At 43.7% G+C, this 23519-nt stretch overlaps 1 protein-coding gene and 1 long non-coding RNA gene across 6 annotated transcripts; one reads left to right on the top strand and one right to left on the bottom strand.

Moving 5' to 3' along the window:
• Positions 1-129: 129 nt before the first annotated feature.
• On the bottom strand, positions 130-1995 carry LOC115905038. The gene is made up of 3 exons (XR_004060837.1): positions 1595-1995; positions 613-748; positions 130-284 (listed from the first exon to the last, which is right to left on the bottom strand). It is a non-coding gene; the product is annotated as an uncharacterized LOC115905038 (long non-coding RNA).
• LOC115905036 (core histone macro-H2A.2) lies at positions 1257-23279 on the top strand. Of its 5 annotated transcripts, none has more exons than XM_030951086.1 (9): positions 1257-1278; positions 7112-7345; positions 14288-14394; positions 15699-15896; positions 17136-17246; positions 17607-17706; positions 18597-18686; positions 20349-20523; positions 22584-23279. In XM_030951086.1, the coding sequence occupies exons 2-9, from the start codon at positions 7174-7176 to the stop codon at positions 22747-22749; spliced, it is 1119 nt and encodes a 372-aa protein (XP_030806946.1). In that variant the 5' UTR covers positions 1257-1278; positions 7112-7173; the 3' UTR covers positions 22750-23279. The 5 variants fall into 5 exon arrangements, with proteins under 5 accessions (XP_030806946.1, XP_030806942.1, XP_030806945.1 ...); XM_030951082.1 differs by lacking the exon at positions 1257-1278 and adding an exon at positions 1448-1507; XM_030951085.1 differs by lacking the exon at positions 1257-1278 and adding an exon at positions 2229-2359.
• The last annotated feature ends 240 nt before the right edge of the window (positions 23280-23519 follow it).

Raw genomic sequence — 23519 nt, 5'->3', positions numbered from 1 at the left:
AAATTCATACACGAGTTTTTTCTGCTATGGTCTCAAGGCATCTTGACCTTGTTTTCAAAAAGCAGTAAGGAAGAGAACAGACCCCAAAGAATTAATCCACACCAATGCATTGAGGCTCTTACTCAATGCTTGAAAAGAGAAAAGGTATCTTTATTTCCATTTTAACAACAGTCAAAATACAGCTGTGTAAAGGGAACTGCTTTACCCAAGGTCACAGGAAAACGCAGGTCCTGAGCTCAGGCCCTCTTTCTTCATGAGATGGTGCGAACCACAATTCACATAACCTGGGGAAATATTCCATTGCTTTTTTACCCACCAAATCCCATCCTGTGCAGATGCTTACTTTGGCAGAGCCAAAACTCAAGCTCAAGTGCATCTTTTATGATTTTTTACAGTGGCAAAGAGAATGCTGAATGCATGAATGGTTCTTTCCCTCTGTTGTTCCCAGACACCCTCCTAAAGTAACACTGCAGGCAAGCAGGAGTGGCCTGTGTTAATAATGTATCTCCTAGTGCACCACAGTAACACCTAAATGTCTTTATAGCAAAATCAGTGCAACAAAGTATTTGTATAGGAACGATGATATAAACCCAGTTTGATGTAAAAATATACCTGAGAGGAGTCAAAGAGGTGTAGCCCTGCACTCTCCTGTTTGCACCAGCCTCTGCTCACGGATTTGGCGCTGCCAAGACTCAAAGCACAATCGCTTATTGCGTCTCTTGGAGCTCGAGCTCTTCAACCCGTGCGACTGCAGGGAAGGAAAGAAAAACCCTCAGCTTCCATTCAGAAGGGAACTTTGCAGCCCTCACGGACGAGTTGCAAAGCCTGAGAGCACCCAGAACGCCCCAAGGCAAGACAACACAAAGAGCTGCCGGCACTCTTTGTTAGGGCCGTTCCAAGCCCACTTGGGGATGCTGCAATATTTGGGTTAGAGCACCATAGCGAGGCGCACAGGCCACCCTGCCAAAGGGACAGAGGGACGGGTGGCTCCCTCTAACAAAAACCAGGCGCCCCTTGGGCTTTAACCCAATCTGGGATTGCCTTGAAACCTCTCCATCTCCGAACTCCTCCACCCTGGGAAAGGATGGGAAGGCTTTCTGCCTTTATGCTCCCGGCTACCAGAAGCCCACTGGGACCGGGGTCAGGGGGGCCCTTTCTCTGCTGGGCGGGGAGGGGGCTCCTGCCCCCACTGCAGCGCTGGGGCCCGGCCGAGGAGGGCGGCAGCCAGGAGAGGGGGGTTGTAGCGGGCCCGGGCTGCAGTGACTCCTCCTAGAGGCGGTATGTGCGGAGCGGGAGGAAACCCCTGCCGCCCCCCTCAGCAGCAGCCGCCATCGCCATTGAAACATACAATACGGGGAGAGCGGCTGAGGCGGAGCGAGGGCGGGGGGAGCCGAAAAGGGAAAGGGGGAGGAAAGGGGAGGGGGGGCAAGGAGAGGAGGAAAAGAGGGGGAGGAAAAAGAGGAAGGGAAGACAAGAAGGAGGAGGCGGCGGCGGCGGGCGCCGGCAGGTGAGGGGAGCGGCGGCGCGGGGGTTCCGGGGGCCGCGGCGAGGCCCTGCTCCTCTCCTTCCCTCTTTCCTCGGCCGCACGACCCACCTCCTCCTCCTCCTCTTCCTCCTCCTCTTCCCGGCGCCGTTGCCGTTCTCCGGGAGGGCCCGGCCATGGCCGAGGCCGTGAGGGGAAAGGGCGTGAGGGGGGCGGGTGAGGGGCGGCCATAAAGGGAGGGGGGGGCGCGAGGCGGTAACGGCGGCGCGCGCGGGGCCGGCCCCGGCTAAGCGGTGTATGGGGGGAGGGGGCGGTTCTTCCTCGCTCGCTGCCTCCGCTCGGCCCCCGCAGCGCTTCCCGTTCCGGGGCCGTGCGGCCGCCGCCACAACCGCCCCTCGGCGGGCAGCGGGCGAAGCCCCCGCGGCGGCGGCGCTGGCTGAGGGCGGTGTGAGGGGGGGGCGTCAGGGGGGAGCGTTTGCGCGGGAAAGCCGGCGGCCACACCCCCACACACACACACTCCACTGCGCCTCGGGACGCCTGCGCGGCCCGGCTGCTGCCCCCGCCCCTCTCTTATCGATCAAGCGGCTGGCAGCCAATCACCGCGCTCTCTGCCCAGCCCGGGCTGCGGCAGCGACCAATCAGCGGGAGAAGTGGGCGGGGCGGCGGTGTCCGGGCAACGGCGAGGCGTGCGCGGGGCGGGGTGGCGGCGCGGGGCGGGCGGGCCCTGAGGGGGTTCGGGGCGGCTCCGGGGCCGAGTGCGGCGTCCGCGAGCCCGGCCGCTCGCCGCGGCTCCACAGGCACCTTGTGGGGCCGTAGCAGGCTTGTCCTCTCACGGTCCGTCCTCCCGATCCCCGCAGGGGTGGCCCGATATTGTTTGTGAGTAGGAGCTGCCTCTGCAGGGGCCCTCGGGGTTGGGGTGCCCTGGAAGCTTCTTACGCGGGGGGCGCGCTCGGTGTGGGCGGTTCTGGAGACACCGCACCTGCCCCCTGAACAGCGCTATGGCCTTAGCAATTCGGTCAGACAGCGAGCCCCTGCTTCAGGTCTTCTGCGTTATTTTTCACAAATATTTCGTTTGTAAGTCAATGTGCAGCCTAAGCTGGATCCGAGGTATGTCTGGGTTCCTTGTCAACCTTTTAGCTGTTCTAATAGATCTGCTGGAGATGAGGGGAGTGCAGTTGTGTGGATAGTCCTGAATGTCCTTTATTTTAGCCTTAGTTAGAGTTCTCTTGGTTTTGGAAGTCACAGAATCACAGAATGATGAGGTTGAAGAGACCTCTAAGATCATCGAGTCCAACTTATTCCCTAACACTTCACCTAGACTATAGCACCAAGGGCTGTGTCCAGTTGTTTTTTTTAAACACACCCAGAGATGGTGATTTTACCACCTCCCTGGGAAGAGCATTCCACTACTTTATTATTATTTTGGTGAAAATTTTCTTAATAGCCAACCTATCCCTTCCCTGCCATAGCCTGAGACTGTGTCCTCTGGTTCTGTCAGAGACCAACCCCACCTGTCTGCACCTCCCTTCAGGAAGGTGTAGAGAGCAATAAGGTCACCTCTGAGCCTCCTCTTGTCCAGGCTAAACAGCCCCAGCCCCTTCAAACATTCCTCAGAGGGTTTGTGTTCGCAGCCCCTCACCAGCCTTGTTGCCTTCCTCTGGATGCTCTCAAGCATCTCAACATCCTTCCCAAGTCAAGGTGCTCCGAGGGCTGGGGCCTCTCTGCTCAGGGACAGACTGGGAGAGCTGGGCATGTTGTCAGCCTGGCCCTGGAAAGGCTCTGGGCAGACCTTGCTGCAGCCCTTCAGTACCTGAATGGGGTGTGTGAGAGAAAGAGAGAGGGACTTTTTACACGGGCAGATAGTGACAGGGCCAGGGGGAATGGTTTAAATCTAAAAAAGGAGAGATTTGTGTCAGATGTTGTGAAGGATTCCCTTAGTTCTTCCCTGTGAAGGTGGTGAGGTCCTGGCACAGAGAAGCTGTGGCTGCCCCTGGATCCCTGGAAGTGTCCCAATCCAGGTTGGATGGGGCTTGGAGCAGCCTGCTCCAGTGGAAGGGGGACTCTTAGGTATTTTTCCAGGAGGCAGAAGGAAAATGTCACTGGTTGCCTTGGGCTCTGAAGAAGGCAAAACTCAACAGAGGAAAGCCCTGCTTGCAGTCGTGTTGTGGAGAGCCCTGTGAGATGTTGTAGCTCCTCAATCCCCCATAGCAACACAGGGATGTTGGGGTCATGGCAGAGTGGGATGTGCTGTGACCAATTAAAGGACAGGGAAAGTAATTGCTTCCAATTGCCCAAGCTTGGTGCCATGGCAGGCAGATATTGACACAGCCCTTGTAGCTCAGTGAGGATGGACTTAGCACGAGTGGCACAGGTTTATTTTTAAATGGAGGCTGTGCTGCATGAGGAGAAACACAGAGATGATGAATCAGCTGGCAGAGGGGGAACGAGTGTGGGTAGACTTTTCAACTGATAAGCCCTTGAGGCTTGGCTGTGTCCTCAGCAGAGAACAATTAGGACAGCAGTGCTCAATTGTAACTCTTTACCTGTTGGTTGCACTTCAGGTGAGGGTGGTAGGGCTGAGCTCACGTGCCCCTTCCTGCAAGAAAACCCGATCCCTGTCAGTGGGATTTCTTCGTCCAGGTCCACAGGAGTTTTCTCTGCATGTTTCTTTGTCCAGATCCTGTTGTGACTATGCCAGAGCTTGGCTTTCTACCAAAAATTGCCTCCTGTAGGAGTCAAAACAAGACGAGAGCACACTGCTGTGTTTGTTGTTCCTCAGTGCACCCTGGTCCATGTAAGTTGCAAAGCAGAGACAGTGTTAGCAGAGTTTTGAAACATCTTGTATTTAGGCTCTCACAAAATTCTGCAAACATAACCCTCAGTGCATTTGGAAAATATTTTGGGATTCCAAGAGTTGGCTTGGCAGCAGGGGAGTAAATAATGGCAGAGGGCTTCCTGTGAGGGAGAGAAGGGGAAAATAAAGGAGTAGGCAGGGGTGGAAAGTTCAGTGATAGCAACAGAAGGATGAGCCAAAAGTGAGTAATTAAATATAAATTTATGTAATGCAGCAGCATAGCCCAGAGCAGTGTAGTTAATTGTATACAAATAGGTTTTGATTTTCTACCATGGAGATCAAGTGTAACAATGGTGTTTTCTGTGGATCTAATCCCTTGATGTTAGCCTTTTCCCACTGATTTTCACTCAGCTGGGATTTGTTTCTACAGGAAGGAATAAATGACAGGTTAGCTTAATATAATTTTGATACAGGTAGTGTACTCTTTCAGCATGGCTCTCTGCAGGGGTTTCAGTGCTGGGCTGAACTCTTGGGTGGTGCAGCTGTCCTGCCAGCATTGCAGGAACCTGTTTGTACCCTACTGCATACATTTATTCAGTTCCACTTCAAAAAGAGTTCTTGTTGCTCTAAAGAGAAGGCTGTCCCAGAAACTGGCTCCTCTGACGGCTAGAAGCCTAATTCCCAGCCTGGGTTTATTATTTGGGTGTCAGTTGTCACAAACTGAAAAGGATGTGTTTTAAGGGCTGTTATTATTATGAAATTGAAAGTTTAGAAAGGGTTTGTCACAAATGGCAAGTTTCATTAAGGAGGGAACCTTGGAAGATCACCAGGTCCAGGCTCCAGCCCCGAGGCAGATCCAGTCCTGCTGGATTTCTGACATACATTCTCAAATTGTTCTGAAGTTGTCCTGCTGGGAAGATTCTGCTGCCTCCCTGTGTGACCAAGCCCAGTGCTGCTCTCTCCTCTGCTGCACAGCTTCTGTAAGAGTCACTGCTGTAGGGAACATTTCTCTCTCCACCTTCACAGCATCTCTAAAGACCAGGATCATGCCTCCCCACTGCTTTTCAGCTTCCCTTGGAGCTCTGTGGTTCCAGGCTGGCAGTTGGCAGGGAATTCAGAGTGGGATGATGAGCAATGCCAATTTTGACGTGTCTGTGTCTGATAGGTTTACTGGATTCATCTTTCCCAACTTTTCTTATCATGCCCACATGATACATTGCTCATAGAAAGAAAAAATTGTCTGGCTGATACACAAGGACATGCCAAGGTTTTACAGCTCCCTGCTGATTTTGTACCTCTGATAAATGAAAAGATTATTAGAAAATTTAGCAGTATCACCTAGATTCATTTGAATGCTTTTCAAAGTCTCCCTTGTTGTGTTTCCTTGTTTCACTGAGGTGAATGGATGCTGGCAGTGAGGTAACTGTGCTTTCCTTGGCACAAATACCATCTCTGGCAGACCTGCTCTGTGTTTGCTTCTGAGGAGTAACCAGGCTCATAATTATGCCTCCGGGGCAGCTATCAAAATGGAGTTAAAACCAAGTTTTGTAAACAGAGTTAAAGCTTTCCCAAACATTATTTTTCTGAGAGTGAGAACTGGAGGTGTAATTGTGACCACATGCAAGCTTTGGAGTGGAGTGGCAGATTCCAGGGTTTGTTGTCTGTTTATCCCTAATCTTGTGGTTGCCAGAAAAATGAGGAGAAAACAAGGTTTGTTTTTTTTCCTCCTGATACTGCTACACTGACAGTGCAGTTCAAATGCAAAATTATAGCAAATATTCCAATTATCCTGTGTGGTGCTTGTGAGGGTCCCCAGGATGAGGTGAGAGATGAGAATCTGACTCCATGTTCTCATAAGGCTGATATGATATTATATTATATTATATTAATTATGCTATACTAAAACTATACTAAAGAAAGAGAAAGGATACATCAGAAGGCTTCACAAGAATGATAATAAAAACCTGTGACTCCTCAGAGCCTCAACACAACTGGACTGTGATTGGTCATTAAATTAAAACAATTCACATGAAACCAATCAAACATTCACCTGTTGATAAACAATGTCCAAGCCACATTACAAAGCAGATAATATTGTTTGCATTCCTCTCTGAGTCTTCTCAGCTTCTCAGGAGAAAATCCTGGGCAAAGAGGATTTTTCAGAAAATATCACGGTGCCAATCCTGCTTTTAATGAGCAATGCCTGCACTTTAAGAGGTGTTGAGGGTGGGTTTGGATTTTTGCTTCTGGAACAGCAGCAACACATGAAGATCACAGAATGACAGAATAATGAAGTTGGGAGAGACCTCTTAAGATCATAGAGTCCAACCTGTGCCCTAACAACTCACCCAGACTATAGCACCAAGTGCCATGGCCAGTCTTTTTTTAAACACATCCAGAGATGGTGATTTTACCACCTCCCTGGGAAGAGTATTCCAGTACTTTATTATTCTTTTGGTGAAAAATTTCTTCCTAATATCCAACCTGTGCCTTCCCTGGTGTATCTTGAGACTGTGTCCTCTGGTTCTGTCAGAGACCAACCCCACCTGTCTGCACCTCCCTTCAGGAAGGTGTAGAGAGCAATAAGGTCACCTCTGAGCCTCCTCTTGTCCAGGCTAAACAGCCCCAGCTCCTTCAAATGTTCCTCAGAGGGTTTGTGCTCCCAAGCCCCTCACCAGCCTTGTGTTTGAGCATCTTCCCAACCTGAGGGGCCAGAACTGGACACAGCACTCAAGTTGTGTTCTCACCAGTACAGGGGCAGAATGACCTCCCTGCTCCTGCTGGCCACACCAATCCTCTTATTTCTCACCAACCCTCTTGGTTTTCTCTTGCAGCCCTCAGATTTGCAGCCAGGCACTGAGAACCACCAGCAAATTGAGAAGCACGAGGCTGCAAGATGTCGGGGCGGAGCGGGAAGAAGAAAATGTCCAAACTGTCGCGCTCGAGCAGGGCCGGGGTGATCTTCCCCGTGGGCAGGATGATGCGCTACCTGAAGAAAGGCACCTACAAGTACCGCATCGGGGTGGGGGCACCCGTCTACATGGCTGCTGTCATAGAATACCTGGCAGGTAAAGCCAGAGCCTGCTCCTGGCAGTGCTCCTCACACACAGGAGCCACCCACGGGGTGGGGTGTGAGCATGTGGAGCACTCTGGAAATCAGGATGTGCTGAAAATACTAAAGAGGTTCATTTGTTTCCTGGAGAGAGAGGCTCAGGGTGGAAATTCTCTCCTTTAGTGACCATGCTTGGTCACTACCTGGGGTATTATTTTTGTTTTGCAGAGTGAGGAGTCACTTCTGTGTAGTTTTTGTAGCTGTCATAGAGTACCTGGCAGGTAAAGCCAGAACCTGCTCCTGACAGTGCTCCTCACACACAGGAGCAAGGGTTAGCCACATGCGAACATATGGAGCACTCCTGGAAATCAGGATCTGCTGAAAATGCTAAGGAGGTTCATTTGTTCTCTGAGAGAGAGAGGCTGAGGGTGGAAATTCTCTCCTTTAGTGACCATGCTTGGTCACTAGCTGGAGTGTTTATTTTTTATTGTTTTTCAGAGTGAGGAGTCACTTCTGTGTAGTTTTTGTAGCTGTCATAGAGTACCTGGCAGGTAAAGCCAGAACCTGCTCCTGACAGTGCTCCTCACACGGGATGGGATGTGAGCATGTGGAGCTCTCTGGAAATCAGGATTTGGTGAAAACACTAAAGAGGTTCATTTGTTTCCTGAGAGAGAGAGGCTGAAGGTGGAAATTCTCTCCTTTAGAGGCACCATGCTTGGTCACTAGCTGGAGTGTTTATTTTTTATTGTTTTGCAGAGTGAGGAGTCACTTCTGTGTAGTTTTTGTCTCAGAGATAATTGGTATTAATTAGGTTTTTTGTTACACCTAAATGTGAATAATAGGAGAAAAAAAAAGCACATCCACCTTGTACTGTGCTTTTTAGGTGAGAAAACTTTTGCTGGCTGCATTTCTCCTTGCAGGAGAGTGTCAAAGTGTTATGAAATATAAAGGTGGGGGGTTTTTAATTAAAATTAAAATTAAAATTAAATTTTAATTTAAAAAACCATTTTGCTTTGCCTAAGTGTATAAAGAAAGTGTTCAAGGGTTTAAATCATCCCACACGCCCTGAGTTTTCTTTTTCCTACCTTTCTGAAATTGAACTCTGAGGAAAGGGCAGGTGTCCCATGGTGATACAGTATACTGTGATTCTGTACAGAAATATTTCAGAGTGTCCTTTGATCACATATCTGCGGAGTTTCTTGTTTAATTATGGAAAATGGCACTTCAGCAAATTGTTAGATTTCACGCTCCGGGTTACTCAGGGGTTACAGATCAAGACTGAGGTGCATTAGAGAGTCTGTGAGGAGCCACAGCCTGGATGGAATCAGTTGTGTTTCAGCAGTGTAGTTTATTGCCAAGGTGGCATGAAGAAGCTTGCATGGAGCCTGGTTGCCCATGCCACAGATTTTATGTAAACACTGCTATCTTTTTTACATGTGAAGCTTGTTCTCACTACCAGACAATAAAAACATTATTTTCTTTCAAAGGTGTGGAAAAAATCTGAGATCTCACTAATAAATTTCACAATTTCACTATTAAAATTAAATTTATCTTCAAGCCTAATAGTAGATTGCAAAAAAATTCCATGTTTGTGGCAGTACATTCCAGATGAGAATCAATTTTATTTGTTTTTCCCCTGAGGCTACTTCTGGAGCTGGAGTGACAAAGTATTGCCTGTGTTGAAGAAATCACAATAACTTTTATAACATAATGTGATGCACTGTGACTCTGCTGACCTTCTGTCTGCAGAGAAATACTTTTTTTCTTCTCCTACTCCACAGGGAGATATTTCCAGGGTAAACATTTGGAGATGCTCGTTCTGAGCTGTGGCAATTTTTACAAGGTGCAGTAATAAATTGTCAGCAGCACATCTGGAATGTGCAACATTTCAGTGGTGCAGACTGACTTGTGGTCAGCACTGTTTGCCTATTACCTGAACTAGAACAATGAAATTCTTGGCTCTGCTCCTGGGTAGTAAGTGCAGTTTAATTTCAATCATTAATCTGCTATGAGCAGATTATGTGTGGGCCTACAATTTGCTTTAGAAAAAAAAAATAATGTGTAGTCAACCAGGCAAGAAGGTTGCTAGAGGTGTAGGCTGGGAGCCCACATAAATTGTAAGGGAATGCTATTTTCAGCTGCTTGGTTCAGCAGAGAACTCCTGTATATATTGTGATAGAATGGAGTAATGTTTCTGAGCAAACAGCTATTGCTGGTGGGTTGTGTTCTTTCCAAACCAAAGTGCTCTGTCCAGGGTTTTGTTTGGAAATATTACAAAGGTGGAGAGTTCAGTTAAAAAAAAAAGTGTTGCAGCATCTAATCCTGCTGATCTAGTTATTGCTAATATTACAGGGGAATAAAGTCTTTGGTTTTGGGAAGCCTGTGGAGACAAAATAGGTTTTTCCAAGGATGTTGTTGAAGGGAGTATTATATATCAAACAGCTAAATTTTCTTATCATTTTCTGATCTTTCTATTACAAATGGCGTTCTTTTCTCCTGGATTTGCAGGTGTGAAATGGTGCTTCCTCAGGATGAAGGGCTGCATGCAGGGGAACTGCTTCAGGCTAAATCTGGGAGAGTGGCAGGAAGGGAATGTCACTTTTTAGCTGTTCCACAGAAGCAGGGCGAACTTTTTTTTTTTTTTATTATGTTAAAACATTCATGAAAACTTCTCCTCTAAACCCCTGAGTGCTTCTCTGTGTTTGAGCAGAGATTTAATGTTTTACAAAAGGGGAAGGGGTGTTTGTGCCGCCTCAGAGAAGTCTGCTCTCTTTGGCCAGGCTCTAACTTTGATAAAACACACATTGCTGATGCTCAGCTGAGACTTCTTTGACTTTTAACAGCTAAAATCTCTGAAGTCTTGGACCTCACGGAACACATTCCAGCCTCTCTCAGCTCCCAAATCATAACATTGTGGGGAGGCAGTGGTTATGGAAGAAAAATATTGATGTTAGAGACATGTTAGGGATAGGTCTGGCTACTGGGGAGAGCTGGACTGATAACCAGTAGGCAAATAAATGGTGAGGAGTGTCTAAATACCCTGCCAGGAAGCTGGAGAGCAAGTTGGAAAAATTGGAAATACGCCAAGGATTGGATGGAGGGAGTGCTGGTCATGAAGAACCTGGGCAGGAATATTGATCCAGAGTAGACAGGAAAAAATGGAGAATGGTTCAGGAAGGAGACTGAGATAGAAATCTTGGTGTGGATTGCCAGGAAAAGGAGATTGGGATGTGGGGAAGCAAGTCATGACTGGGATAGGAGCAAGGTGAATGAGGCTGGGTCAGACAGAACCAGAACCACCTGAGTGCCTGCATTCCTCCAGGGCTGGCATAGACCAGCAGATCTCTGTGAGTGACCAGTCCTGCTGGTCACTGCTGCTGGCCTGGGTTTGTGCTGCCCCAGAGCACTGAGCCTCATGGCTGGCATCATCCAGAGGCTGCATAAACATCTGGAGCATCCTTACTCCCAGTTTAGGGAGTTGAGGCTGCTCTTTGGCTGTGGTATGTGTTCTGTGTCACAGAGATACCAGATCCCTGGTTTTTTCCTTTGTAAGCAAGGTTGGTCATGGCAGCACCTCACAGCCATTATCACCCCCAAATCTACACTTTGCCTTATCAATTCCATCATTGACATGCCAGCAGTGGTGGTGGAATCTCAGGAAGAGGTACAATGTGAAGATCTCACTGTTTTAAACCTTTCTTTTTACATTTTAGGCTTGAAAATCATATTGTAAAACTGCAGCTTAATTCCTATCCAGAAGGTTGTGTTTGCTGAGAATTCCACTGGCTTCAGAGTTAAAATTCTCTGAAAAATTGGCCTGAGTCCCATCTGATTGATGGGTTTTGCAACAAACTCCTGCTCTGAGTGTGCACAGAGCTGACTGCAGGCACAAGCACCTAAATCAAACATCAACTGCATATGTCCCACAGGGCATCTTCCCAAAAAGCAGGCAGAGAATACAGAAGCCCCTTGATGAGGAAGCACAAGTCATGTTCAGAGGAACTTGTGGAAGATCTCAATGGAAAGCCATTCTCTCTAAATTAGGGCAGAACACACTGCCAGCAAAGGCTTCCTCCTTCACAGAAATCACCTGGAACACTCTTCTGCCTGTTGTGCTCATCTGCCATGCAGAGACAAATCCAGCAGACACCTTTCCACCTGTAAATGGAGGACCAGGACTCCATCATCAGTAGATTTTTGCAGAGTAAAGATATTACTGGTAGATTTTTATGTGGTAGTGTAACAGGAGCTGACAGAATTTCTCCTGAAGGGGAGGTGGAAAACAAGACAACCTGTATGAAATCTTTCCAGTTTGCTATCAGTAATTCTCATAGAACTTTCTTAGCAGTCCACCTTCCTACAAGCTCAGCTGAGCAAAAACTTTTGGCATGGCTAGCATGTTTTAATTCCCAGACATTTCAAATCTGCTGATCCATCAGCTAAAGAAACCTCTTTTTCCCTGTATGTCACAGGGTGACAAGATGTAATCCCATTCAGGTCATAGCTTGGCTGCAACTTGTCTCTTCTGGAAGAGAGTCATGTGCTTCTGAAGATGTCTGGATTTGAAGTTAAACTTCTGATGTGGAGGCATCTCTGTGGATTTTGACTCTTGCAGGAAGCAATTATTTGAGATTTCAATGTAATTCTTAATGCCTGTGCTTAGAGCACAAAGTAAAACCAATTTATGGCTGAAAATATCAAGATGCCCAGTTCCAAGAGAGCTTGTTATAGTATAGGACCTATATTCTATTTTCCTATATTCTATATTCCTATTATATTCTATAATACCTATTTATATAGGTATTATAGGACCTATATTCTCAGACTAGACTTTTTAGAATTTAGCTAGCCTCAGCTGTTAAGAAGTTTCTATTTGAAATGTGAAGCAGTTTCTTTAGGGTTCTGTTATTGTTAGCAGAGCATGTGATAACTGAAGCCTCCAGTTTTAATATTGTATTTCATAAATTTTATATTCTTAAGACTATGAGCCCCTGCCTCTACCATTAGAAAAAATATGCATAGAAACCTTCTATTGAAGGAGGTAAGGCAATGATTTACTATGCAAATGTTTGGCATCCTTAGGTAAGTCATGTAAATATTCCACAATCTGCCATACATCACCTCTGCCTCGGATTCCCTTCTTCCCAATGGCCTGGGATGGATGGCTGGCATTTGAGTGTTCTGCCTTTTTTGCTCTTAACATTAGGCAGAGGACTAAGAGTGCACCATCAGGATGCTGCTGGCCAAAGGACCCAAACCTGGGGCAGTGGGGTGAGCACACAGGTAGCAGGATGTGCCTGTTGTTGGCACACCTGAAAGAGCTTCAGTTCCCACTCAGGTAAGTATCTGCTGGTTTTTGGATTTTTTTTTTTCCCCCTGATGCAATTTTCCTCTGCTGTCAGCACACATCTGCAAATCCCACTGGAGGAGCCTGGGTCTCTTTTCTTGCTCTCTGCTGGTCTGCACAATGGATGGAATCTGTTCCTGCTGTCTGCGCTCTGCTGGCACAGGTCTGGGAGAGGGTCTGACACTTCCATGGGGGTGAATATAGCTGGACTATGTGAGATCTCTTTGCAGTTTCCTCCGTTAAAATCCAGAACAGACTAGGAAATGCTAGAGCTGAGAGGTTCCTGCCCTAACTTTTACAATTCACTGTGAATATACATATAATTTTTTAAAAAGGCTTTTATATTTCCAACATTCAGTTAAATATGTGTGCTGTATAGCAGTGAAAACTGGAAGACAAGTTTGTACTTTTGTTATTTTGAGTGGAATTGAAAGCTTGTATTTTTCCCATGAGCCAGAGCTAAGCCCCATGTTGAAATAATTTGGATTTTAGCCAAACATTATGTACATTTCCACTAGATTTTTCCTGAAAATCCTTCTTTTTATAATAGTTATAGTTCTTTATGTAGTTTGTAAAAAGGAGTAGGATGTCATTAAGACATCAATAAGTTATTAACAGGATACTGATTGGCTGTAATTTTCATATTCCTGTTACTGACAAACACAAACCCAGAAGACAGGGACACTGTATACTTTTAAAATGAAAAAAAAAGCATGGATATGATTTTTAGGAGTAATTGGAGGGGAAAAATTCCTTTCTTCTTCCTTCTCAGTGTTTCAGTAGAGTTCTTATATGAGAAATAACTTCTGAGTAGAGGCCAAACTATGTAAGCTAATGAATTATACTGATTGCTACAGTCCAAATAAACTCAGGAAGATGTGTCTGTATTTCTGTAATAATTAGGAAAAGCTCAGTGGCTTTGGTTTCAGTATAAATGTTACTGTTTCTCTAACTGGTAGGTAGAGAAACTACCTTTGAAGTGACCTCCTGTTCCCAGAGATGTAGAAGGACCCTTCTATCAATATTTCATGCATTGAAGCTCTCCCGTTGTCTCTGCTTGCATCTGGAATCAAACCTTTCATATCTTGTTCTGAAATGAAGCTTCTCGCAGATTTTCAGTGTCCTTTAGTGCAGAATTTCAGCAGTGCCTGGCTGGTGTGTTGGCTTTCCAAGTATTTCTTCAAATGCACCTCAGTCTTCATCTTCCCTGGTCCTGAGGATCCTTGCTGTTTGTCAGAGCTGTCTGTTCCAGGTTGGGGGTTTCACTGCATGCTTGACTCTTCTGTTGTCACAGGGCTGCTGATAGATTTTGGACTGCTGATGTACATTTTTAGGGTTTTTTTTGACTTTTTGAAAAAGAATTAAAAGAAATTATGTGAACCAAGCTTAGCATATTTTCTCCTTTAGGGAATTAGGAAGGACAAATGAATTTATCTAAATGTACAGATATATTGAGTGGGGTTTGGTTTCTGCCTTTCTCTAGCAAGAACCCTTTAAATCTGGAAATATCCCTGAGAAGGTGAATGGATATTAAAAAGCAGTGTAAAATGTGTATGCAGCATGTACCTAAGCTGCATTTTTGTTACTGGTTTTTATCTTGATGTGTTACAGCTGAAATCCTGGAGTTGGCAGGAAACGCAGCACGGGACAACAAGAAAGGAAGGATTGCCCCCAGACACATCCTCCTGGCAGTTGCAAATGATGAGGAGCTGAATCAGGTGCCTGTTTGCATTTTGGTGCAGGAGTTGTGTGCTTAGTCTGAGACGAGAATGAGAGTGCAGTTATTGGAGCAGAAGATTGTGCCCTCTTAAATAAAAACAAACAAAAATTAAGGTTATTACATACCTCATCTTAAATCTTATGGACATAAACTTTGGTTCTTCTTAGCTAACAAAAATTAAGGATATTACATACCTCATCTTAAATCTTATGGACATAAACTTTGGTTCTTCTTAGCTAACAAAAATTAAGGATATTACATACCTCATCTTAAATCTTATGGACATAAACTTTGGTTCTTCTTAGCCTATGAGTCCTGTTGAAACAAGCAGTCTTGATGCTTCACTTTTCCCTCAAGGACAATCAGTACTTAAAGAAAATGTGCAAGATCTTTTCCCAAAAGCTGTAGAAATGTGTGTTTTCTATTATACTGGCTGTGAGGCCTGTGTTGGGTAGGGATCTGGCTCACTCTCTACTATTGCTGCCTCCCTGTCTGTTTGCCCAAATTGTGGTTTTCAGTACTCTGACTCCTGGGATCACTTGTGGGATCACTTCTGCTTAACTTGTTGAGTGAGGACAGAGATCACAGCATGGGCTGCAGATTGTACTATTCAGGGCTGCTGAAAAGGTTCAGTCAGCATCAGAGTATCTCCTCTGTATGAAGATGGATGATGTCATTCACACTTTGAATACTCCTGCACTTAATATGACTGCTTTAAATAATGAAAATGTGGTGCCCGTGAAGTCATGTGGCTCTGTTTCCAGTCAAGTGGAGTAAAAATTCAAAACAGACCAGAGCAGAACGTGTGCTAACACTACCAGCCCTTTCCCAGCTCTGTGTTTCTGGTCAGTGCCCTGTGAACTGGGATCTAGATCCAGTTATTGTCTCTCAGGAATTAGCCAGACTTTGTCCTCTACATGGTATCACAGCCCATTGCTGTTGCTTGCCTCTGCAAAGCAGGTCCCTGGAGCTTTTCCTTGCTTTCACTGTGTGTTTCCCTGCCAAAGAGATCTGCATCCAGCCCTCCTCTGAGCAGGGCTGTGGTGCAGTCCTTTTCTGAAATATCCCACAGACACTCTTCTTATTTTCCCCTGATTCACTGCTTGTGAGTCACCAAGGACAGGTTTGCACTAAGAAGGGGTAGGAATGATTGTACAGCAACAGAATTCTCCAGGATGTGCTGGCTGACTTTGCTGTCACCTGCCAAGTTCCTTGTTATTGTGGATTTTCTCTCTAATTGTTTTTGGTGGTGCAGACTAAGAGGATCTGTAATTTGCTTCTATTCACTTCTTCTCCTTGTAGTTGCTCAAAGGTGTGACTATTGCAAGTGGAGGTGTCCTGCCCAGAATTCAGCCTGAGCTTCTAGCCAAGAAAAGGGGTGCCAAAGGCAAATCTGAGACCATCCTTTCCCCTGCTCCTGAGAAGAAGGGGAGGAAATCCATGGTGAACAAAAAGAGTGGGAAAAAGGCAAAGTCTACCAAGGCCCGGACGTCCAAAAAGGTAAGGACAAGGCAGGTACAGATTCTGTGTCACCCTCTGCAGTATTCTCTTGATAATTGTGTAGAATCTCTTACCTCCTCACTAACTCTGTGGCAGTGAACCCTTTTAAAATAAAGGAAGCTGTGTTCTAAAACATTTTCTACCGGAGAGATGTCATGCCTTCAGCCTTGTACACTTACTGGGTTGCTGTTAAAGATTTTTCACTGTCCAGAGAGTTTGACATGGAACTTCAATGTCATTGTGACAAGCTCTTTGTTTCATGTGTTCTTAGCTGTGCTGTTGTTAGTGAGTTTTAAAAGAAGAATAAATCAATCAGAGCTTGACCACTGCACTTTCCCATCTTCTATCACTATCCAAAATGGATTAATTTGGTAAAGCAGTAACCCAGATCTGTGCTCTTTGTTTGTCATTCCAGAGCATGCACCTTCAAACACTGCTGAGCTTTTCATTGGATAGGGTTAAATGATACCAAGCTTTGACTTAAACTTTTAAAACTTGGATTAAGCATATATTTCACAGTTTTAATGCAGTTCCATAGCTGATAATATGCAGAAACAGCCTTTAAAAAGAAAACAGAGTTGCTTAATGGGAGGTTTAATTGGATGCCTCTGTGCATTGATCTCAGCTACCACCTTACTTTGAATTGTGCAGAGTTTGGATTGTTAGGAGGTGGTAGCTCCTTGACAAACCTTAAAGCAGATATTGAGAGGTGTGAGGAGATGCTCCTTTAGCCCTCTAGGACTGGTAGGTTTGCTGCTCCTGAAGGTAAGCTTCAACAAGGCTTTATCACTTAATAACTGAGACTTAAACATTTGTTTTTCAGACCAGAAAGTTGTTTTTTCTTCAAACTGGAGCATTTGACTGGGTTACTAAGTGACTAAGTTTGATTTAATATGAGGTTCTGCTCTGTTAGCAACAAAAATAAACTAACACATGCCCACCCATATAAATACAACCTTAATTGTCAGTAAATCTACAGATGGGTGTGGGTGCCCTGCCTCTGAATGTGACTACAAAAACATGCAATGCCTCAGATGAACCACTGATTTAGCATTATATAAACAGTGCAGACCTCTGTTGTTACATAACCTTAGGGGATTACAAGGCTACGAGTAATGTATTGATCTGAGAAGATAAGATTTGTAGTAAGTTATTAACTCTCTCCATTATTGAATAATGCTAGATGGTGATTGTTTCCTTTGAGAAGTCTTGCTTTTTTTTTTTCCTCCCATCAAATAGAACAAACAAAAGGACAATGAAAAAGAAGGAGCTTCAAATTCAACAACTGAAGATGGACCTGGGGATGGTTTCACTATCTTGTCCTCCAAGAGCCTTGTGCCAGGACAGAAGGTAATAAAGAACAAAAACATATTGGGGCTTAGCATGAAGGGAAGGATGCTTTTCTCTTAAACCAAAGCATTTCCAAAATCAGCCTTTTTTTTCTTCAAATTATGATCTTAGAACATTTATTTTCTAGCAATAACTTCCTCTGAAGCAAGCTTCCAAGTTGTGGGCATATCACCAAATAATCTGAGTGGTGTGCAAATTAATTCATTAAAAGCTAAAAGTCAGAATCACACATACTGAACAGAATAAAATAGCTGGTCTCTGAAAGACTGAAATTTTTATACTTCAGCTTTTTGGTATGAAAATGATTTTGCATTGGGATTGCTATTTATTTGTTCCTCCCCTCTCATTGTTATTTTTCAGCTTTCTCTGACACAGAGTGACATCAGCCATATTGGCTCCATGAAAGTAGAAGGAATTGTTCACCCTACAACTGCTGAAATAGACCTCAAGGAGGAAATAGGTGAGGCTCTGTACATGCAGAAAAAATCATCTGGAGCTGGAACAGGAGCTGGTCTACTGGCTGCCTGCTGAGATCCCATCCTGTTTCATCTGAATCTACCCCAGGCCATAAAATATTACTTACAGCTTCTGAAAATCAGGCTGGGTCTGACTAGGTACAACAGGCTAATCACTGATTTGTCTGCCTTTAATGACAAGCAAAACACAGATAATTTGTTGAAGCACATGAGCAGCAAAGGTGTAAATAATTATTATTGAGGTGTTTATTGGCTTATTTTTACATTTGCATTTGAAAATTGCATTGCAAAATGATATGTTATTAACACTTCTAACTATAACTTTCATTGTAGGATGTCACATAATTTAGAAATACTCATGTACAAAGCCTTATACTGCTTGTGCAAAACAAGGAAATACTGTTATTACAAATAATGGAAATTTAAGCAGGAGGGAGGTAAAAAGCTATTCAGCCAGTCCCATAGGGGGCACAGAATCTAGTTGCAAGCTTTTGGATCATTGTTTTTCAGTCATCAGGACCTTCACTGGCATCCCAGCTGTGTTTGTTTCAGTAAGTAGTAGGGTTTGTATGGTGGGTTCATTTTGGAGGCTGAAATCCTGAGTCCTGAAAATCCCACTCCACATTATTTTAGCCATGAGTCAGAGTAAATAGCATTCTTACAGATATTTATATTAAAGTAATTTCCAGTAACAGCATACAGGCTCTTTAAACCCATAAAAAGTAAACTTTATCCGTGTCTAGGCAGAGTGGTAAACATAAAAATCAGCTGCTGCTAATAGAGGGAGACAGGATAGTGTTTTTTTAAATAAGGTAGACTTGTTTTTCCACACTGATACTCTGAAGCCAAGGCCTTTTGCTCTGTGTCCTTGCAGGCAAGGCACTGGAAAAGGCTGGAGGCAAAGAGTTCTTGGAAACGGTGAAAGAGCTTCGCAAATCTCAAGGACCTTTGGAAGTTGCTGAAGGTGAGAAAGATTCTCTGCTCTCTTTTGGACATGGCTCATTTTAGATGTTCTTTTCTCTGGACATTCTGCTCTGTTCCTGTTGTTATGTGTCTTTGTTGATGTGATGTAAATGTTTCTTCAAAGCTGATGCTGATATGGGCAGCCTACTGAGAGGGGGAAAAAGGAAGAATAGGATACCTGTGGGCAGTGCACATTCTGTCTTGAGACTGATCAATTTGTCTTAGGCAATTTCTGTCCATGGAAGTCCAAAAATTAAGGAAATCTTGTTCCATCTTTCCTGCCCTGTTTGTACTGCAGCCTTAGTGAGAATGAGAAACAGCTCTCAGCCTAACATATAGGCTGAGGAAAAATTAGGCATAGGAAAAATTAGTGATGCTTCATAAATTATTCTCCTTTATGCATATTAAATGAATGTATATAACCCACATAATTACTTTGAGCAGAAATGAAGATGTGATATGATCTGCAGAACTGGCACGCTTTTTGGAACTGCAGCTGCTTTATTAGAGGAGCTCCCTTCAAGGGTTAACACATTTGTAGCAGGGAATAGTTTGGGACCTCAGATTGTCCTTCCTTTGTGGACAGATTAAACCAATTGAAGTGTCTGGAAGACAGATGGAGAAAAGTTACAATATGCCTTATTTGGCTTAGTATCTCCATACCAAAAAAAAAAAAAAGCTTTAAATAGTTTGGGAAAATTCCTAATTGAGTAGCCTAGTTTTATCATCTGAAATGATAGAGAAATTTTTATACAAGATAATTTGCTTGACTTTCATATCAAATCAAATTTATATGCTGTAAAATCAAAGTAAACTACTTTTCTCTGTCAACATCACTACCTAACTAGAAGATAGACTCCTTTTATACTATTAAGACAGCTGGTTAAAATTTAATTAGCACAGAATTCCTCTGTGCCTGCAACAGAATTACTCTGTGATGGAGACCAAATGAATACATCCAGGATTTTCATCTTTGGGCTAATTCCATCTTGCACAGCTGATTTCAGAGTGTTTAACCTGAGATTACCAAGGCACCCAGACTTTCAGTAGTGCTGATGGTGACAATTGCAGCAAAAGCAAACTGATGCCATGCTGTAAGCTCTGCAGCTCCTGGAGAAGCATTACACTTTCTGAAAAATTAATCTGAGACTCCTAATTGGACATCACTGGTGGGGACTTTCAACAAACAACTTTGGTTTTCATGTCCTTGTCTGAAATTACCCAGCTGTAAAGTGACTACATATGAGTCCCCTACTCTCTAGAATTGTAAAGATGATGATCATGATGATGATGTACAAAGCACTCAGTGACAGCTCTGCAGAAATGTCTGTGGGGATTACTGATACCGTGTTTAGGGCAAGGTTTTTGTACTTTGCATAAAACAAACCCAGAGGCCGTGCTGAATGAGAGAGCTAAAAACCATTATTGAGTAGCTGTGTGCTAACCAAATGAGCCCTGGGTTCTTTGGTCTCCAAAGAAATAACAAATGATCACAGAAGGAATGGTGAGACAGGTTATTATTGCAAGTGAGCCACTGTGGTGTATTTAACCCCAAATGCATTTCTTTGGAGAGGTGAAGTAATTAAGAAGTTACTTTGGGTTGAGAGGTCGTTGCAGGGCAGTTTCTGTTCCAAACTAAATGTTATATTTTCATTTGTGTTAGCTGCACTCACTCAGTCTAGCGGCCTAGCAGCAAAGTTTGTCATCCACTGTCACATCCCACAGTGGGGCTCGGACAAGTGTGAAGAGCAGCTCGAGGAGACTGTCAAGAACTGCTTAACAGCTGCAGAAGACAAGAAGTTGAAGTCTGTGGCTTTCCCCCCGTTTCCCAGTGGCAGGTAGGACTCCCTGTGTGGGGAGCAGAGGTGGAATTTGGCTGTCAGAGCTGCTGCTGTGGTGAGAGGTGCCCTCTGCTCTGTGACCCTGCCTCTGCTGATCCATTTGACACAGAGAGCTGCTCCAGAGGAATCCAGCCTGAAGTGCAGTGTTTGCATGAAACTGCTAGAGAGCCTTTGTAAAGGGAAATTAGCCAGCCCACACGAGAGCTGAGTGGGCTTGCTGTGTTTTCTATTGCTAGGCAGTAATTTTCATTCCTCTGCACCACCTCGTGTTTTGTGTCCCTTCATTTTGCTGTGGGGAGTCTTATTAAACCTGCATTTGTACTAATGAGATTATGGCAGGTTACAGTGATGCCACCTGAGCCACGTGGATGTGGGGTGTTCATTAAGCCCTCCTGATAACAGATATTGAAAAGACTTGTCACACAAAACCTTTCAGAAGAAAAAAAATCTGTTTCTCAAATGTAGATCTGCTTTCAAAAGTGTGAACAATTAAACCAAGTGTGAAGCCACACATTTCTTTCTTAATGACTAGCAAGTAGAATGTGCTTGACTAAGAAATCTGAAGTATTTTTCTTTTTTATCTTTCAAATTTCTTTTAAAATCAACAGTTTGTTGGTCTCTGATGACAAGAAATCTTACTGCTAACTGCAGTTGTTATTTTGTGTTAGAGTTCATGTGCTTATATTTATTTGTAAACAGAATAGAAATAGAATAGAATAGAATAGAACAGAATAGAATAGAAATAGAAATGTATCTATTGATTTTGGTAGTAGTGCTCAAAGAGTAGAGTACATAGTACAGTCCTCTTGTGTTGGCCTGACAGTGAATAAAATGAAAGTAAAACTGCATTTGATCAGTGAGATCACCACACATCACTGAGTATACAGGAGGCAAAAATGCCATTTTTATACAGATACTCTTCAAAGCAAATTATATTTTTATGGATCAGGACAAAAGAATAAATAGAGGGGGCAGTGCAATTTGTAGTAATTTTTTTAAGATACAGATCTTTTTGTTTATGGTTTTCAATGGAAGCAAAATGTGATACATTTTTATATTAAAGACTGTTAAAACAATTTACTATAGCTTTTAATGGCAATAGAAATAGTTTCTAGACTTCATGTCTTCTAAGAGCATAGAATCAGAATAATCCTTTCTTGGACCATTAGTCTTAGTGCAGATCCTTCTGCTGCTTTATTCCATTTCACTCTGTTGCTCTTAAAATTACTCCTCCTAACAGAAATAGAGACTTACCAGGTGCTGCTGGTTTACAGTTCATTTATCAAAATACCTCAAAATTTTCTGAAAAAAGGCAGTTTTTCAAATAGGACGTTCTGATTTTGCTGTCATTTTACTCTACCTACATGTGCACCTGAAATGCTGGTTTTGTGGGTAGATAAAGAATTATACTATATCAGTTATGTGAATTTCCATTTTCCTCTGTCCCATCTTAGGGACTACTTACCATAACTGATGCAACATTGGGATACTTCAGTTGTGCCAGATCTTTTTGATGGTTTTCAAGAGAAATATGATTGTAGGTTAGAGAATATTACCATCAAGAGGAGTGAATGAATGCATCTCAACCTAAATATGGGTTGGAGTTGTAATTTCAATTATTTTCACAGGAATCCCAAGCAAAGTATTTTAATGACAGAGCAAGGAAGTCAGCTAAGTAGGTGATGTTTTGGATTTGGTTTTTTTTTTAGTTCTCAGCTAAAAAAATTAATCATCCTTGGAAATTTTTAGCTTGCAAGGCAAAAGGGCAAGCTAAAAAAATTTTAAATCATTGTAAATAAAAAAATTAAAATAAGTACAAATAAAAATTTGTAAATAAAAAAATTTGGTTATAAGAAGTAGAAGCAGATGAAAACAGAAGCTATGCTAGCAAGGAAACTTAATTCAGCAGCAGGTGAATATTGCTATCAAATCCTTGGGGTTTGCCAAACTGCAAGTGGCACTATCTTAGCAGCCTGGGGCTGGAAGAGCCCTGGCTGGTTTCTCTCAGTATCCCTGCCCAACACTCACCTGCTCTCTTTTCTTCCCTGACCACACAGAAACTGTTTCCCCAAGCAGACGGCAGCCCAGGTGACCCTCAGAGCCATTTCCACCCACTTTGATGGCAGCAGCTCTTCCTCCTTGAAGAACATTTACTTTCTGCTCTTCGACAGTGAAAGCATTGGCATCTATGTGCAAGAAATGGCCAAGCTAGACACGAAGTAGCAACGGCAGCCAAATGAAACTTTATTTTTCAACAAACTTGAGTAGCATTCAAAGCATTAGAGGTGGGTTTTATTTTTTCAATGTGACGATGAGGGGGAGTGGTAGTAGTGTGACGTGTTGTGACTTGATGGAGAGCTGTGATTAGAGATGAGAGGAGTTTAGTCTGATTTCTTCATGCCATTTTTATCACCTTGAACAATTGAGTTATCATCTGGCTTCAGGAGTTTAGTGTCCTTTGTTACTTTAGTTTAGAGGTTTTAAAGAGTAACCTCATTTTAGATTTGTAGTGATGATTTCTTCACACACACACACACGCCACTTTCAAGAAAGCTCTTAAAAATGTTCTGCTCCTTTTTCCCCTCCCTTGAGGGTAGATGGTAAACTTCTGCCTTCAGCCCACAGAGAGGTGAAAAGGGTTTTAGAAGTGATGCATGGGGAGCTTCTGTTTTGCTTTTAACTCACAATAACCTCTGTAATTACTGAGAATATTTCATGGTGATTTTGTTTGTTTTATAAGAAAAAAAGAAAAAGATGTGTCAAGTGTGGTTATTATTATAAACCCTAATTTTGCTCTGGGGATTTCTCACCCTAAAAAGAAAAAAAAAAAAAAAAAAGAGAAGAAAGAAAAAGCAGCAGCATCTGTAATTCAGTGCTTGCCATATCACAACCAGCAGCTTTTCTGGCTGAAGTTTGGTGCTATAAGTGATGTAATCAAAGCTGCTGAGGAGATTTTGACACAAAGCTGAATTATATTCTGTTGAATTCCAGGC

This window comes from Camarhynchus parvulus, chromosome 6 (genome assembly GCF_901933205.1).
Source record: "Camarhynchus parvulus chromosome 6, STF_HiC, whole genome shotgun sequence".
Lineage (NCBI taxonomy): Eukaryota > Metazoa > Chordata > Aves > Passeriformes > Thraupidae > Camarhynchus > Camarhynchus parvulus.
This window is presented reverse-complemented; position numbering and strand designations above follow the sequence as displayed.

Coding starts and splice junctions, on each gene's coding strand:
- LOC115905036 (XM_030951086.1), top strand. CDS start 7,174: ATGTCGGGGCGGAGCGGGAAGAAGAAAATGTCCAAACTGTCGCGCTCG. Junction 17,247..17,606: donor GCCTTGTGCCAGGACAGAAG/GTAATAAAGAAC, acceptor GTTATTTTTCAG/CTTTCTCTGACACAGAGTGA. Junction 20,524..22,583: donor CCCCCGTTTCCCAGTGGCAG/GTAGGACTCCCT, acceptor CTGACCACACAG/AAACTGTTTCCCCAAGCAGA.